Source organism: Streptopelia decaocto (assembly GCF_964273445.1).
Source record: "Streptopelia decaocto genome assembly, chromosome: 26".
Lineage (NCBI taxonomy): Eukaryota > Metazoa > Chordata > Aves > Columbiformes > Columbidae > Streptopelia > Streptopelia decaocto.
This window is the reverse complement of record NC_138681.1, coordinates 2,814,577-2,832,893: the sequence shown is the minus strand read 5'-3', so window position 1 is coordinate 2,832,893 and position 18,317 is coordinate 2,814,577. Positions and strand designations below refer to the sequence as shown.

At 51.4% G+C, this 18,317-nt stretch overlaps 1 protein-coding gene across 1 annotated transcript; it reads right to left on the bottom strand.

Annotated features, from left to right (window-relative positions):
- Positions 1 to 16,314: 16,314 nt before the first annotated feature.
- Positions 16,315 to 17,229, bottom strand: LOC309450409 (olfactory receptor 14J1-like; the record flags this gene model as incomplete). Its single annotated transcript, XM_082073242.1, has 1 exon — positions 16,315 to 17,229. The coding sequence occupies one exon, from the start codon at positions 17,227 to 17,229 to the stop codon at positions 16,315 to 16,317; it is 915 nt and encodes a 304-aa protein (XP_081929368.1).
- Positions 17,230 to 18,317: the final 1,088 nt, after the last annotated feature.

Genomic DNA, 18,317 nt, shown 5'->3' with positions numbered 1-18,317 from the left:
AGGGTCCTGTGTCCACAGGGCTGTCACAGCTTTCCCCAAGGACCGATTGCACCAGCAATGACAGTCCCAGCTCAGCAGACTGGTTGGCCACACTGGGACCTGCTCCAGCATGTTTGTTGCTTCCTGAGAGCACAGCCGGGTCCCTTCCACCATCCCAGCCCCAAAGGTGGGAGCAGGCTGACCCCTTACCTGAACACGTCACTCCAGCATCCTCATCATGACCACAGTTATGTTCACCCCATCCTTCATGTTTGCAGTCAGACAGGGCTGATTCGGTGCCATTACAGCCAACACCATCCATCCAAATGGGGCCAGATCCTGCCCCAAAGTGTCCGTACTGGTGAGCTCCAACAGCAGACCCACAGCCCAGCTGCTTACAAACCACTGCTGCATCGTTCATGCTCCAGTAGTCATCACACACGGTCCCCCACTGTCCCTGGTGTTTCACCTCCACTCTCCCAGCACAGCGCCTGCCGCCGTCCGCCAGCCTCACCTCCACAGCACCTTCAAACACCGACACGGGACCAGTCAGATCAGCGCCAAGCCCCAGCACTGTGGGTGTCAGGGTGGGAACCCCCTCCCCTGCAGGCTCTCCATCCCACCACACAAGGCACCTCTTCCCACCCCTTCATCCACCTGCCCCCCACCCATGCCCACCCACACACTGCCCAGCTCTGCACTGGGCACCCACTGCCCCCAGCCCAGCACCCCCTGAACAGCCCTGTGTACCCAGGGCTGCAGCTTCCCCTGTAAAACACCTGTTCAAGCACCATCCAAACCAACCCCATCCCCAGGGCTTTCCCTGTTCCCACTGAGATGATCCAGAGGATCCCACCTCCCCTCCTCTCCGCTGGCATCAGCCCTGGGCCAGGCCCCCCAGAAGGACATGTCTCTACTGCAGATGTCCCCGTCCTCTCTCTCTGGGGGGCACAAACTGCCCTCGTGGGGTCAGGTTTCCCTTTGAACAAGGGGCAGTGAGCAGCACACAAACCCTCTGGGGCAGCCCAGAGGTTGGCAGTGCCCTGGGGATGTCTGGGTGCTGCCATCGCCAGTGAGGTCACCACTGGTCCAGAGGCAGAGTGCTGGGAACAAGGGGTCCCCAAAGGTACCCCAGGACAGGGGGCTGTGAATCCAGCCAGGCACAGAACACTGGAGCCCCGGAAAAGGAGATACTGTCTCCCACCCAGATGGGCACAGGGAAAGGCACAGGCTCCATGGATCTGAGAACCTTCTGCCCCCTGTGTCGGCAGCACCTGCAAAGGAACTCCATTCCCAGACCCATGACCACACTGGTACCCGCTGGCCCTGGGTGGTGGGACAATGAGTCAGCACTTACCCCTGAACAGCTGTACCCAGAGGAGCAGCCACAGCGTCTGAGGGGACACGAGTCCCTCTGTGCCCATCCTGAGTCTCCTGCCCTGATGGCACAGCCCTCTGTGCCGCACTCCCTGCCACAGCTCCAGGGACTCGTGGGACCAATGATGACGGGAGGGCAATATATCTCTGCAGATGCCCCCCGGTTACAGGAGGAGCCAATCGAAGCAGCAGCACCTTTTTAGACATTATCGGGAGCTATCTCCCCTCCGACACGGCCCAGTCCTCCAATGAACTTCTCCAGCGCCGTTCATGACCATATATGAGGGACGGCTCCGCTGCAGATGTCACAGCACTTCAATGGTAGAACATCACAGGACAGGGCTGGTTGTAGTGGGGGAAACAGTTTTTCACCCCTTGAGCTCTGAGTGTGGACCAGGAGCACTGAGCATGTGCTGCGACAGGCACATCCAAGAGCCCGAGGTGAGAGTGTCCAGTCACCCCGGTGCCATAAGACCCAGGGGGCTGGGACTGCACCCGGGCTGTGTCAGGAAGGGAAGGAAACAGCCCCTGTGACAGAGCCCACTGTGCAGGGAGCAGCAGCTGGGAAAGGGCCTTAGCCCAGGGCAGAGCCCCATCCCAGGAGCGCTGGCTCACCCACCGCTCCCTGGAGAGCCCGCGGAAGGTCCCTCACAGGAGCTGGAGCTGGGACACGTCCCTGTCCTGGCAGCAGACGTGCAGCCCAGAGGCTCAGACGTGTCCCTGACTGTCAGCGTGTCACCGAGGGGCCGTTATTCCCCACGGGTGGATCAGAGCTGCAGCCTGCAGGTGCACAAACCACAGCCCCCGCGCTCCCCCCGCGGCGCGCGGGCAGGAAGTCTGTGGTTTCCTCCTGGCGCCGTGCCCGGGCACATCCCTGCAGTGCCCCCGAGACACCCCCAGCCCGAAGGCTGCAGCCAGGGCTGCAGGGGCTGCTCCTTCGGCCTCGCAGGCACAGGGCCGGGCAGCTCCTGTACCTGCTGGGGACCCTGTGACAGCACATGGACGGTCCGGCACCGAGCTCCATGGCCATGGGGTGTCACCGGTGACCTGAGCATTGCTACTCCTACTGCCACTGCTGTGTGCTCATTGGTTACACTGACAGTGACCTCACCAGCCCCTATAAGGATAGGTCCTGGCCTATCAGCCGTTCAGCCAGGAGCAACATCACTGCCCCTTGTCCTACCATTGGTTGTCACCAGCAGAGCCTGGTTCCATCCTCCTGACACTCCCCTTTCCATCTTGATCCCCAGCAATGAGTCCCCTCTCAGGCTCCTCTTGTCCAGCTCCAGAGCCCCAGCTCCCTCAGCCTTTCCTCCCACGGGAGATGCTCCACTCCCTCCAGCATCTTGGTGGCTGCGCTGGACCCTCTCCAGCAGTTCCCTGTCCTGCTGGAACTGAGGGACCACAACTGGACACAAGATTCCAGGTGTGGTCTCCCCAGGGCAGAGCAGAGGCGCAGGAGAACCTCTCTGACCTACTGACCACCCCCCTTCTAATCCACCCCAGATACCACCGGTCTTTACGGTCTCCCATCCAAGCACTGACTGGGCCCAACCCTGCGTAGCTTCCCAGATCAGGCGAGATGGGGTGTGCTCAGGGTGCTATGGCTGTGTATATATATGGTCTCCCGTCCAAGCACTGACCGGGTCTGACCCTGCTTAGCTTCCCAGAGCAGATGAGATGAGATGTTCTCAGGGTGATGTGGCTGCATATATTATATATATATATATATATGTGTGTGTGTGTTCCTCAAGTGTATTCTGGTAATATCTGAACTAAACCCTTTTTTCAAGGGCAGAGTAGAGGGACAGGTGAACCTCTCTGACCTACTGACCATCCCCTTCTAATCCCCCCCAGGTACCATTGGCTTCCTGGCCACAAGGTCTCCCATCCAAGTACTAACCGGGCCCGACCCTGGTTAGCTTCCCCGATCAGCCATTGTCAGGGTGCTATGGCTGTATATATTATATATATATGTATATGATCCCCAAGTATATCCTGATAGTAACTGAATTAAACCCTTTATTCAAGGGCAGAGTAGAGGGGCAGGAGAACCTCTCTGACCTACTGACCCCGCTTTGAATCCACCCCAGGTCCCATTGGCTTCCTGGCCACAAGGGCCCAGTGCTGGCTCATGGTCACCCTGCTGTCCCCAGGACCCCCAGGTCCCTTTCCCCTACGCTGCTCTCTAAGAGGTCATTCCCCAACTTAGACTGGAACCTGGGGTTGTTCCTGCCCAGATACAAGACTCTACTGAGACCCCAGGGACCTCACCAGCACAACCTGTTTGCTCTGTGCACATGTTGGGGTGACCCCATGTGGCAGCGCCCACCCAATCACTTGCTCACACCCCACCAGTGGGATGTGGGAGGGAATGGAAGGGCAGAAGCAAGAAAGAAAACCTCATGGGTCAAGATAAAAGTTTAAGAAGCGGAGAAGTAATCACTCACAGCAGGAGATACATATGCCCAGCCTGTCTCTGAGCAAAGGATGTTTTGAAGAACCCACCTGCCTCCTCAGTTTTATTGCTGACCATGACGTCATATGGTGTGGAATATCCCTTTGGTCAGTTGGGGTCAGCTCTCCTGGCTTCGTCCCCTCCAGCCTCTTGTCACCTCCAGCCTCCACACTGTTAGGGCAGCGTGAGAAACAGCAAAGGCCTTGAGGCTGTGCCAGTGCTGCTCAGCAACTGCTACAACATCAGTGTTGTCAGAGCTGTTCTGGGCACCATCAGCAGGGGTTGTGAAGAGGAAAAGCAGCTCCATCCCCGCCAGTACCATCTCCAGCCCTTGTTCCACACCGTGTGCACCCTGCTCAGGTCCTACAGCGTTCAGACATTGACATCCACCACCACCGCTTCCCCAGCCCTTGCCATGACACACGTACACACTGGTTTGGCTGGTGTGGCTCGGGTGGACCAGGGCAGGTCCCAGCACTCCTGACTTCTCCCCTCGCTCAACCAGAGCAGTTGGGAACATTCAATCAGGTTATGAGCCTAAGGACAACGTGTCCCGTCCCAACAGATGGGATGAGGGATGAGTTAATCCTGACTCAACAGATGGGATGAAAAGAGAAGAAGGAAGAGAGAGAGAGAGAAGAGGAAAACTAAGATATCAGAAAGAGAAAGGGAGAGAGATATCACAGATATCACCACCCCACGGGTACATTGGTCCCGGGATGACTCTATGGGTCTCTATGGATCTCTATGGCCCCTACGGGTCTCTATGGTCTCTATGGTCTCTGTGGGTCTCTATGGTCCCTATGGGTCTCTATAGGTCTTCATGGGTCTCTATGGGTCTCTGTGTGTCTCTATGGGTGTCTCTGGGTATCTATGGGTCTCTATGGTCTCTATGGTCTCTATGGGTCCCTATGGGTCTCTATGGTCTCTATGGGTCCCTATGGGTCTCTATGGGTCCCTATGGGTCTCTATGGTCTCTATGGTCTCTATGGTCTCTATGGGTCCCTATGGGTCTCTATGGTCTCCATGGGTCTCTATGGGTCTCTATGGTCTCTATGGGTGTCTATGGGTCTCTATGGGTCTCTATGGTCTCTGTGGGTCTCTATGGTCTCTATGGGTCTCTATGGGTCTCTATGGTCTCTATGGGTCTCTATGGTCTCTATGGTCTCTATGGGTCTCTATGAGTCTCTATGGTCTCTATGGGTCTCTACGGTCCCTATGGGTCTCTATGGTCTCAATGGTCTCCATGGGTCTCTACGGATGGCTCGTGGTTTCTTCTGGTAGTTGGTTGTCAGATAGATGGTTCATCTCTATCATCCCCATTAGGCCATGAGGCCTTTCACAGCAACACTGTTAATTGTCCTTATCTTCTGCCTCCATGACCATAAAACTTCGGGAAAGACGGGGTGTCATCTATCTCTTCCTCCCAAAGCAACAAAACCCAGACATTTAAGGCATAACAAGGTCTTTGTTCTGCTAAGGATGGGGGGAGGTTGTCACACAACGAAACCTGTTTGTCATCAGCCTGCACCCCCCGTTGGCCTTACAGGCGGCTGGAAGACCCCCACAACCAGGGGGGTGCCTCTGTTTGGCACCTCAACATCCAATTTGTGGTTCAGGGTTCATTGACAAGTTCCTCTGCTTCATGTGGTCTATTTTGAGATCTCCTTTGGGTCTTTTCCATACTGTCCCCATGCACACGTTTTTCTGAAGCTGGCATTTTCTCCTGGTTTCCCATGTTCACAGACAGTTTCCCTGTGTCTCGCAGCACCGAGAGGAGCTCAAAGTCTGACCCAGTGATCCTGCAAGGCCCGTCCTGCTGGGCTGGGCTTGGATGTGGGGACCTTCCAGTCCAGCTCACAGGACTGGGCTTTTCTTTGTATGTTAAAGGATTTGCGCTGAGGGTCCATTGGTGGCCCCCTTGGGGGATCTTGGCCCTTGGGCATGATCCAACTTGCCTGTGTCCTCCCCACCTTCTGGAAGTTCCTCCACCCCACACATCTGTGGGTGCTTCTGCTTCTGATGAAGTGGGGAATGTGGACCCATCCTTGCACTTTTCTTTCTACTCTCATTAAAATCTACTTCTTCATTCCATTATGTCTTATTGGAGAAGGTGTTATCCATTTTATATGTACGTTATAATGGTTATGTATATTTAATTTCTCTGGTTTTATACATATCTATATAAAATGTATACAAATACACATTTATAGAGGTATATACACATTTTAAATACCGTATTTATTTATAAATAAAATGAAACAAAATAATAAAATAAAAATATTGGCTGCTTATGGCTTGACCAGGTGTACTCCTGCTGGGTAAAAAATTGGCTGGATATCTGGGCCTGAAGAGTTGTAGTGAAAGGAGTCAGATGCAGTTGGTGGAAAGCCCTTGAGGCGCTGGAGTGAGTTCAGAGAAGAGAACGGAGCTGGGGAAGGGTCCAGAGCACAGGTTTGATTGTGGGTTGTGGGATATTGGAACAGGCTGCCCAGGGAAGTGGTGGAGTCAGACAGGTCGATCAATGAGCTGTTCCCTACCATTAATGTCATGCTCAATATAAAGCTGGAGATGCCTTCTCCAGCTAGTTAGTTCAGGCTTTCTGGATCCTTTGTTAGTTCTGTTCAGAAGTTCCATTAGTGCAGTGTTAGTTCAGTTTGATGATGTTTTGCTGTTTTTCAGTTGCCCCTTGGGCCTTTCTGCCTCTTTCATTTTTACTTTCTCATGCTGGGATCACCTGTTCAGGACCAGGGTGTTCCCTTCTTTTGGGCTGCCTGTTCCAGGTGACTGGAGTTATGTGGAGGATTGCACTATCATACATTTTATTTTATGTATATTTTAGTATCAGTATATATGTAGTAGTGTATTATTATTTTTTTAATTGTCTTATTAATTTTATTTTCTTAGCCCATGAGCTTTTCTCTTCCCTTTCAGTTCTCTCCCTTGGCCCACTTGGGGGGTTGGGAGCAGGATGTGAGCAGCTCTTATGGTCTTAGTTGGTGGCTGTGGTAAAACCATGACAAGAAAGGGCAGCAGTAGATTCAGAAATCTTGAAAATCACTTTCCAAGATGATGGGAGGAGGGAAACAGCATGAGAAAATAAAACCATTAGAAACTGCAGCTCTGGAGGTCCAGAGTGGAGCTCAGGATCAAGAAATGTCATAGTGAGCACAGTGCTGTGGTCATTCAGAGGGACCCTGGATCAGCCATGACTTTGTGTTTCCAGGAACAGCTGGTGAGGATGGAGAGACAGCGGCACAGGTGGGGACACACTGGGCTGAGAACAAGGTGGGGAAGCGCATGGGGTGTCTGCAGCCTGTGAGGAAACAACCACAGGCCTGGGACAGTGCAGGATGGACTGTGGTGGACATGGCCAAGGGCACTGGCAAGGCTGGATGTCCCTGAAAGAGCCAAGGTCTTTGTCCCCTTGGCTATGGCTGATGTCCCTGACAGCCAGGCCTAAGAGGAGACACATGGTTGTCATGGCCATGGCACCCATTGCCTCCTTGCACCCCCAGGGAGTGTCACACCATTGTCCTGCACTGGGCATCGCACTCCCCACATCCCCAGGAAGAGCCCTGAGCCACACGTGAGGGACAGGATCTCCTTTCCCAGGGGCAGGGGCTCAAGGCTTGGCCATTGTCCTTCATCAGACAAACCAAGGGCTTTCTCAGCATCGTAGCTGCTGCACTTTGCCTTTGCCTGATGCAATCACAGCCTCCAATTATCTGCTCTAACGAGTCCCTGGGGAGGCTTTGTCAGGAACAGCCCTCAGTGGGGCCCATTAATGCTTCAAGGTAGTTTGGAGTTTGCTTCTGACTTGGACTTCTTGAGCAGATTCTTCAGTCTGTGCTTGGTATCTGAGGTTCATGGACTCAGCACCAAATACACCATGGGGCTCATTAAAACACAGAAAGCCCTAATGAGCAATGTTTCTTTCTGTAATTTCATTCAAATCTTCAAGACTTGTAGAACTAACTGGAGAGGTTTCAGAGGGACACTTGATGATGAAGATTTCAAAGAAGATTTAATGAAGGAGGTTTATTATTTCAAGGGTATTTTCTGTCATTTTCCAGTGTATAGAAGAAGTGACAGCAGCATTCTACACTGGACATTGATCCAGAGGGTCTCCTGGAGACATCTGGACAGGCAGGAGAACAGTCCCTTGAGGCTGGACACTGTATGGACAACCTGGCTCCTCACCCCCACTCCAGTCTGCCGGTTCCCTCATTGGCCACCAGAGATTGCATCACTTTTCCTCCATCAGACTTCTCCATGAGCTCTGCAGGAGATGCTGCAGCTCCTGTGCACCGGCTCCACCTGCTCTCCTGTGCAAACACTGCACAGTTCAATAAACAGCAAAACACTCTCCTCAGCTGTGTGTGTAAGCTGGATCTGATGAGGTCCAGCATCCACAAGGGACACCCACACAAGAACTGGTTTAGACAGAGAGATAGGAGAGGACAGAAATAAACACAATGAACGTGTTGACTGCCATGTTAATTAGAGCTCTGAAGAATGGGGCAAGTTTGTAACTCCCTGAAGCTCAAAGCAGAAACCAGAGAGTTGAGAGGAACTGAATGACCAAAGAGCAAGTGGAGGATGAACCTGAGAGCACTGGGAAGGGCAAACGTCCAGACAGTGCTGGAAAGTTGTCCTTGGACAGGGACATTTAATCAGGAGAGGTGGGACTTCTGAATGACGAGGGAGATGAAATAACAGAGTGTTGGTAACAGAAGTACAGGGGAAGACCAATATTTCTTCTCCTACCCTTAGTACATCAGTCATCAGCTGTCTCACCATAAACAGCCAGTGCCATTTTAGGGCCCAGTGTACCTGAGGTGCTGGCCTGGGATTGGCATCTGTCACACAGGACCTGGGGAGACCAGAGCACCTTGCAGTGCAGGTGGAGCCTGGGCAGGGGTTCCCGGGGCATCTACACTGGCACCAGGTGTTTGTGTCCCTGGAGCTGAAGACATTTGTGTCCTAAATCCATGCCCAATTCTGGAGAGCTCTTTCTTTTCCAAAGAAAAGAGACTCCCCTACAAAGACTTTTAAATAAATAAATAAATAAATAAACAAACAAATAAGTAAATAAATACATAAATACATCAATAAATACATAAATACATAAATAAATACATAAATACATCAATAAATATGTAAATACATACATGAATAGAAAGAAAGAGAAAGAAAGAAGAAAGAAAGAAGAAAGAAAGAAGAAAGAAAGAACGAAAGAAAGAACGAAAGAAAGAACGAAAGAAAGAAAGAAGGAAAGAAAGAAGGAAAGAAAGAAGGAAAGAAGGAAAGAAGGAAAGAAGGAAAGAAGGAAAGAAGGAAGGAAAGAAGGAAGGAAGGAAGGAAGGAAGGAAGGAAGGAAGGAAGGAAGGAAGGAAGGAAGGAAGGAAGGAAGGAAGGAAGGAAGGAAGGAAGGAAGGAAGGAAGGAAGGAAGGAAGGAAGGAAGGAAGGAAGGAAGGAAGGAAAGAAAGAAAGAAAGAAAGAAAGAAAGAAAGAAAGAAAGAAAGAAAGAAAGAAAGAAAGAAAGAAAGAAAGAAAGAAAGAAAGAAAGAAAGAAAGAAAGAAAGAAAGAAAGAAAGAAAGAAAGAAAGAAAGAAAGAAAGAAAGAAAGAAAGAAAGGAAAGAAAGAAAGAAAGAAAGAAAGAAAGAAAGAAAGAAAGAAAGAAAGAAAGAAAGAAAGAAAGAAAGAAAGAAAGAAAGAAAGAAAGAAAGAAAGAAAGAAAGAAAAGAAAGAAAGAAAGAAAAGAAAGAAGGAAAGAAAGAAAGAAAGGAAGGAAGTTAGTTGACACCTTCCTCTGCTTTGGATCTTTGTCTTCAGTTCTTCTTATTTTAACTGTCATTGACATCATCTGACATCTGCTGGGCCTGCAGGCATGAAGCCAAGATCATGTTGTGTCTTGCACAGCGCCCCATGCCCTCTGAACCTTCCCTGCCCAGGACTCCTCACACGTTGCCCAGAGCGAGTCACACTGAGGTGTTGGCTGGTTCACGGGCTGAGATGTTGGTTTAGATGGTCACCTACAGCACAGGTGGATCCTGCCCCATCATCGCCTGCTCTGCTCCAGTCTGAAACAGAGCCCAACATCACAATGGGATCAAGAGAGAACTGAGGTTGAAGGGAGCTCAGGAGTCTGCAGTCCAACCTGTCACCAACTGGTCACACCAAGGTGTTCAAGCCTTGATTCAATCAGAGCTTTAGCAGGACTAGAGAAGTGATCATCCCTTTGTACTGGGCACTGGTGAGGCTGCACCTTGAATCCTGGGGGCAGTTTTAGGCCCCTCATGGCAAGGAAGACATTGAGGTGCTGGAGAGAGTTCAGAGGAGGGTGACAAGGCTGGTGAAGGGTCTGGAGCACCAGTCTGACGAGGAGCGGTTGAGGGAGCTGGGACTGTTCAGACTTGAGAACAGGAGGCTGAGGGGAGACCTTATTACTCTCTACAGCTGCCTGAAAGGAGGTTTTATCATGGAGGGTGTTGGTCTCTTCTCCCAAGTAGCAAGTGATCGGACAAGAGGAAATGGCCTCAAGTTGCACACGGGGAGGTTTAGATTGGATATGAGGAAAAGATTCTTCAGGGAAAGGGTTTTGAAGCAATGGAGCAGACTGCCCAGTGAGGTTGTGGAGTCCCCATCACTGAAGGTGTTTAAAACACAGATAGATGGGGCTCTTAGGGACAGGGTTTAGTGCCAGATTTAGGTTATGGTTGGACTCAATGATCTTGAGGGTCTCTTCCAGCCACAATTATTCTACGATTCTATGATAAGTCATTTTTTCTATTTTCTTTCTCAGAGGACCATGCAGCCTCCCTGAGAGCCAGGACTGTTCTGAGGTGTTTGGGAGACGTCTCACGGTCACACCAGCCAGTTCCACCAGCCCCTGTCTGTCCCTTCCCAGACCAAACCTTTTCTCCATATCCCAACCTTCCAGGTGAGTTTCTGGGACACAGCAAATGCTGTGCTGGTCTTCTAGGCCTGTTCAGAGAGAGCAGCTTGACAACATGTTGATGGGCTCTCTGTGCACCTCAAAGCTTTCCTGACCATTTTTCTCAATGCTCCACTTGCACCCAACCTTTCTGGTCCTTGAACTGTACATGAGGGGATTGAGCAGGGATGTGGGGAAGGTGTAGAAAAAAGGCTTTGTCAAACTGTCTTGGGAGGCCTGTTCTGGGCATCCCACAGTCCAGGATGAGGCTGCTGTAGAAACCAGTGGCATTGGTGAGGCAAGAGGTCCAGGAGGAGAAGGCCTTGTGCCTGTCTACACTGGGGTAGAGCAGTGATGCATTCATGGGATGCCCATGTGAACAGGAAGGGGACAAATGGCTCTAAAATGCCTTCCAGCCAGTTCTTTACCCATCGCAGACACACCATCCAGGCCACGAGCTGCAGCTTCTCCAGGAGATGCTGTGGGACACAGTGTCACAGGCTTTACTGCAGTCTAAGGACACAACACCCACAGCCCGTGTGGCGGATTCACTCCCCACGACAGACTTTCCCTCATCTGCTCAGCGCTCACCTTGTCACAGAAGGAGATCAGGCTGGTCAAGCAGGACCTGCCTTTCATCCAGCCATGCTGATTGGGCCTGATTGCTCGTCTCATGTGTGTGACCTCACAGTCCTTTCCCAGCCATGTTCCTGCTGTTGGCCAATCCCCTGCAGAGGCAGAAGTGACCTCACAGTGCCCTCCACACCCATTGGTTCCTACTGGACTATGAGCTCCTGAGACACAAGTGACCACATGGCATCCTACCCACCATCACCCTCCTTGTGGTCCAGTGTGTGAGCAGATCAAACTGAGCTGCTTTCATCAAATGTATCCGATAGATTTCCTATCAAGGGTTTGAGTGGAGAAACGTTCCTCAGAGGAGCTGCTGTATTTACTCTGGGGCATTTTATATCTCTGCTTCTGCCTCTGATTTTTTGTTCTCATTCCTCTGTCTATTCTGATGTGAAAGAGCTCTCCAAGGAAAAGATTCATGGAATCCTACAATAACACAGGTTGGTAGAGACCCCTGAACACCATCTCTATCCCACTGACCTTTATGGCACCCCAAGGAATAGCTGACAGCATTTGTGGTCCCTTGGATTCATCTCACCACATGCACACAATGGACGTGCACATGCTGTGTATGTTTACATCTCATCTGCACAATGAAAACATGGACTTCTGACCTAGTGTTTCATAGAATCATAGAATGTCCTGAGTTGGAAGGACCCACAAGGATCATGGAGTCCAACTCCTGTCCCTGCACAGGACACCCCACAGGTCACCCCGTGTGTCTGAGGACGTTGTCCAGTCTCTTCTTGATCACTGTCAGGTTGGGGCCGTGACACCTCCCTGGGGAGCCTGTTCCAGTGTCCAGCACCTCTGTGTGAAGAACCTTTTCCTCATGTGCAACAGACCCTCCCATGGCACATATTTGTTCCGTTCCCTTGGGTTCTCTCATTGGTCACCAGTGAGAAGAGATCAAAAACTTCCCTTCCTTCTCCCCTTGTGAGGAAGCTGTAGCCACCATGAGGTCTCCTTTGAGTCTTTCCTTCAGCTCTGATGCTCAGAAACCCCTTGGTTTTCTTTCTGAAGCAGAAAGGAGGAGCCATGACCTCCAGGCAATGAGAAAGGGGGATCCTGTCCCTCACACACGGCTCAGGGCTCTTCCTGGGACCGTGGGATGTGGGTGTGCAAGGCCCAGGGAAGGACAACACTGGGACAACAACTTCCAGCTTCCCCATGGGGCTGCAAGGAGGCACCGAGGCCCCAGTGCCATGAGGACAACATGTCTTCTCCTGGGCCTCAGTGGCAGAGACAACTGCCATGGCCAAAGGGACACAGACCTGGGTTCTGTGGGTCCCTTCCAGCCTTACAGCGCCCTTTGCCATCTCCACCACAGGCTGTTCTACACGGTGCTACCCCTGCCCCTCTTTCCCTGCAGGCTGCAGACACCCATCTCGCTTCCCCACCTGCTCTCACCCCAGCATTTCTGCACCTTCACTGCTGTGTCTGCACCCTCACTGGCTGCTCTTTGGCACACAAACCATGGGCTGATCCAGCTCCCTCTGGGTCACCTCTTGCCCCACAGCACTGCCCTTCCAGCGACATTTCTCCCTCCTGATATCCATTCCTCACCTTCCAAGTAGACTTTTTTTTCTCTTTCCTGCTTCTTCCCACTATCAAGAAAAGCTCGACCATCTCATAAACTGCCCTTCATGCAGGGAACCCAGCCCGTCAGGCTTCTTGTGGTCTTTTACCTGACCAGAGAGAAGTCACCTCGCCATGATCTTCTAAATCCCATGAGTGCTGCTGTTCTTTCAGCTTCTCTGACAGACACGACAATGTCCCTGCCGATGTCCCGTCATGTTCTCAGGTGGGATGGACATGACAACCCGTCTCTCTTCCTGGGTAAGACCTGTGGGCCCTTGGGCAGAGGTTCTTTCTCAGCCATGTCCCTGCTGCTGGGCTGTCACCTCCAGACACAGAACTGACCCCACTGTCCCCTGCACAGCCAAAGTCTTTCCACTCAATTATGAGTTTCGGAGACTCAACTGACACCATAATCCCACACCCATCCATCCCCTTCCTTATGGGCCATGACCTGACTAGATAAAACTATGGTTGTTTTATCCAACTGATCAAATCTATTTCCTACTAAAGATCTGAGAGGAGAAACATTCTTGACAGGAGTGTGAAATGTTGAAACCTTTTCTATGTCCTCTCCTACCTCTTTTATTTCTTGTTGTTTTCCTTCTTCCTGCTTGCTCATGGTGAATTTGCTACCTGAGGTGCAAAGCCAATCCCACACCCAGAGATGAGATCTTGTTTATTGCAGAGTTGTGCAAGTCTGGATGCTGGAATGAATCCAGCACAACAGATAGAGAAGGAACCTCTATTATATACAAATCTTATCCCTACATTCAGACCCTCCCGGCAGTCCTAAAGAGCCAAGTGTTCACACATTGGCATATTGGTTACATAATCATTTTACCACTACACATGCTCGTTGAGAGAGGGTCCTGGGCTGAGCCTGGGGCTCACATCCTGGGGATGTGTGTTTTAGTATAATAATGAGCGTAAAAGGAGCAAAGCTCAGCTAAAGGACACCTTATGTCACAGTCTTGAGACAGATGTTGAAAAAAGACTCAGCTAATTGTGCAGGCTCCAGAGTGTCTGCGCTGCAAGGACAGTGTTCTTTGCAGGTTCTGATTAGGTGTTTTAAACGTCACTTTTATCTTTGTTAGAGCAGCAGACTGACCAAAACTGAGAGGATATACATATATTAGGTTAGCGATTGCAGGCAGGATTCATTCTTTTAACTGGTAAGGACTACATCTTCTGTCTTCAAACACCTCTCCAAGGTAAAGATTCATTGAACCATAGAATAACTCAGGTGTGAAAAGAGCCCTGAACATCATCTTGTCTCCCTCTCCTGCTCAAGGCAGGGTGCACCAGGTGAGGTTGTTCTAGGCCTCTGCCCAGCTTTGCATCCTCCACAAAGGAGCTGAAAATGTGCTCCATGACATAATGAAGAGGCAGAATAAAGTCATTGGGCAGTGTTGGCCCAAGTACTCATCACTGATGGATGCCACAAGAAACCGGCTGAACACAGGACTTTGTACCACTAATGATGTTTGGGTTTGGTCATGCTGCCAACTGCCCACTGATCATAACATCCACATCTGCATCCCAGATCTCACCAATCTGCTCTAAGGCACCACAGGAGACCATGTCTGGGGCCTTGCAAAACTCCATGGACTCAACATGCCTTTCTTTCCTCTGCCCATTTGGGTTCAGCAATTCCTTCCTTGTCCTTCAACTGCCTGGAGATGCCTGCAGCAGAATGTGGCCCGTCACCCTCCCGGGGACAGACGTAGGCTGAGCATCCTGTCATTCTCCCAGTTCTCCTTCCTGCCATTCCTGAAGATGGGTTTGACGTCTGCCTTTCTGAGGGACCTCTGAACCTCTCTGATCACTCTGCACTTCTGAGACCACAATCCAGAATTTCCCACAGGGAAAGAGGGGCAGGTGTAGGGCTGTGTAGAACAGCGTGTGATGGGGATGGCAAAGGAGAGGTAGCAAATAGGGACACTTGCAATGCGCCTGTCCAAGGGAGCTGCGATGAATCTCACTGTGCCACTGGGGTTTGTCTTTGGAGTCACACACAAATATCAGGGTTCTGTCAGGTGTCCACATCTGAGCTGGCCCTGTGCACTCTTAAAACACAGTGAGATATTCAGGGACACACAGTTTCCCTTATATACACAGAGGCAGGAGTCACAGTGTCTCTCTGGGCTCCTGTTCCTATTCCCAGGGCACCTCAGCCCCATGGTGTGTCGCCCTGTTCTGCATTTGTCTTTAATGTCCTTCATCATTAGGAGTGGACATTGGTTCAAGGAAGCACATCCCAGTGCTGCATTCTGGTGGTTTCCTATGGGATATTAGTCCCAACATGATGTGACCTCAATGAACTGTCTGTCTCAATGGCCTTCATGGAACAAAAAGGAATAGCTAACGATGTTTGTGCTCACTCATGTTCATCTTACTTCATATACATGATGTACATGCTCACATCTCATCTGTACAATGTGAACATGAACCTCTGACCTACTCATTGAGTGTAATTCCATGGAGGGACAAAGACCTCTGAGCTGGGGTGAGAGGCCAGTGCTGGAAATGGTGGTTGTGAGGGATCAGTCCATGGTGACTGACCTGGGGCTCCTTCCATGGGGTGTCCAGTGCACAGGGGCACAGCCCAGCCCCTGCTCTGCTGGTCCTGCAGGTCTCTGGCAGGAGCCTGGCTGTGAGAGGACACTGCTGTGTGCCAGCCCTGCACACACACACTGTTTATCTGCACAATGGTGTTTTCATCTGTGGCCGCTTTCTTGTGCATGTTCTTGAGAGAAACTTGAAGACTATCTAAGCCTTCAGGCACTGCCCTAAGAAAATCACATTTCTTTATAAAAGTACTGTTATGGAAGCCAGCTCTGTGACACAAGCACCCATTGCCGGTCCCTGCCTGCGCCCACAGCACTGACACACAGCAGGACGGTGACCAAGCTGCCAGAGCACTCAGGCCTTGCACCAACACCAGGGATGAGAAGGAGAGTGGGGAGTGCAACCAGAACAGCTCTGGAAGAACAAGTGCTGCTGCTTCCTGACAGGGCTGCCATGGTGGACTATTTTACCCTTAACCCATCACAGGAACTGTCCCTGAACATGCAAAAAGGTCTTGCAGGAAGGACATAGCGAAAAACAAGTCACTACTGGAATCTTTATTTTGTTTAGAGACAAGAAGTGTACTGTTCCTCATTTAAACAGCCAGTGGCTATAAAAGAAAAGCAGACAGAGGATTAGAAAGGGGCTGAAAACATCATCGCAATAAGAAAACAACAAATAAAAACAGAAAATCCAGATGACAGCTTGAGCCTGAAATTAGCTACATTAAAACTCCTATGTAGAAGCAGATGAGCAATTTATTGCTTCAGAAAATACTAGGATATGAGTTTCCTCAGGGCATCCTTGAGCTCCTGGTTCCTCATGCTGTAGATGAGGGGGTTCACTGCTGGAGGCACCACCGAGTACAGAACAGACACCACCAGGTCCACGGATGGAGAAGAGATGGACGGGGGCTTCAGGTGGGCAAACAGGGCAGTGCTGAGGAACAGGGAGACCACGGCCAGGTGAGGGAGGCAGGTGGAAAAGGCTTTGTGCCGTCCCTGCTCAGAGGGGATCCTCAGCACGGCCCTCAAGATCTGCACATAGGACACCACAATGAACACAAAACACCCAAATGCTAAGCAGGCACTGACCACAATAAGACCAAGTTTCCTGAGGTAGGAGTGTGAGCAGGAGAGCTTGAGGATCTGGGGGATTTCACAGAAGAACTGGCCCAGGGCATTGCCCTTGCACAGGGGCATTGAAAATGTATTGGCCGTGTGCAGCAGAGCATTGAGAAACCCAGTGGCCCAGGCAGCTGCTGCCATGTGGACACAAGCTCTGCTGCCCAGGAGGGTCCCGTAGTGCAGGGGTTTGCAGATGGCAACGTAGCGGTCGTACGACATGACGGTGAGGAGACACAACTCTGCTGTAGCAAAGAAAAAGAAAAAAAAGAGTTGTGCAGCACATCCTGAGTATGAAATGGCCCTGGTGTCCCAGAGGGAATTGGCCATGGATTTGGGGACAATGGTGGAGATGGAGCCCAGGTCGATGAGGGCGAGGTTGAGCAGGAAGAAGTACATGGGGGTGTGCAGGTGCTGGTCCCAGGCTATGGTGGTGATGATGAGGCCGTTGCCCAGGAGGGCAGCCAGGTAGATGCCCAGGAAGAGCCAGAAGTGCAAGAGCTGCAGCTCCCGTGTGTCTGTGAACGGCAGGAGGAGGAACTGGGTGATGGAGCTGCTGTTGGACATTGGCTGCCTGTGGGCATGAGGACCTGTCATAGGAGGAAAGGACAGTGACTAGTTAGGGGAGAGTTCTCTGGGAAAATAAACATGCTGTTTCTCATGGAACACCCCCTCCCTGATAGAGGGGTGTTTCAGCTCATTTTCTCTTTCTACTATCTGAGAGAAACTGTTCATCACCATTTAAAATGCAGCTTGGGCATCTGGTTTCCATGAACACACCTCTAGGGCAAGATCCACTGAACTGGATTCAGAACAGAAACTGACCCACTTCCGCACCCCAACCCCAGAGAGCAAGAGCACCAGGGACAGGTGGAGAAACAGGGAAGGACACTGCAGTGCTACCAGAAAATAAAGCAAGGACAGAAAGGCAGACGGGCATGCTGTGGAACCTTCTCCTGACCCGGCTGTGCTGCTGCCACTCACATAATGACACTGGAGAGCAAGTACTTTTAGCACCTTTTTTGTGTACCATGTTGCAGGAACCCTTCACCTGGAGGTCCAGCTGCTGCGGTGGAGACTCGTGACCTGGACCCCATGGCTTTGGGGCAGAGGGTCTGCTGGGGAGGAGAGGAGACCAGGGCTTGCACTGGGAAATGTGTCTGCACTGCAGGGGATGGCAGGGGGGTCCTGAATCCCCTCCCCAGCTTTTCTGGTCCATCTCCCTCTCCCTGCCCATGTCTGTGTTGCCTGCAGCTGTGTGTCTGTCCCTGGTCTGCTCCATGTCAGTGTCACAGACCCTGTCCCTCCCGCTGTGTGCTCAGCTCTGTCCTGCTCACACCTCCTGGCACTGCCCAGGGGCAGCTCTGTGCGTGCAGGGGCTCAGGAGCAGCTCAGACCAGTCCTAACGAGAACTGGGGTCTCAGTGTCTGCTCCAAAGAGAGAAATAAATCCCCATCTCCCACTGCACACCCAGACGAGCAAGAGTGGAAAACTGAAAGCACAGACTCCTTCCCTTGCGGCTGTTCCTGTATTGATGTCCTTGTTCAGAAGGACCCTCTGCCATGTCTGTGGGGGGATCTAGAGCTCTGAGCAGCCCTGACCCACACAGCCCCTTCAACCCCACCAGCTCCCTGCCTGCCCTGCCGGGGGTCGCT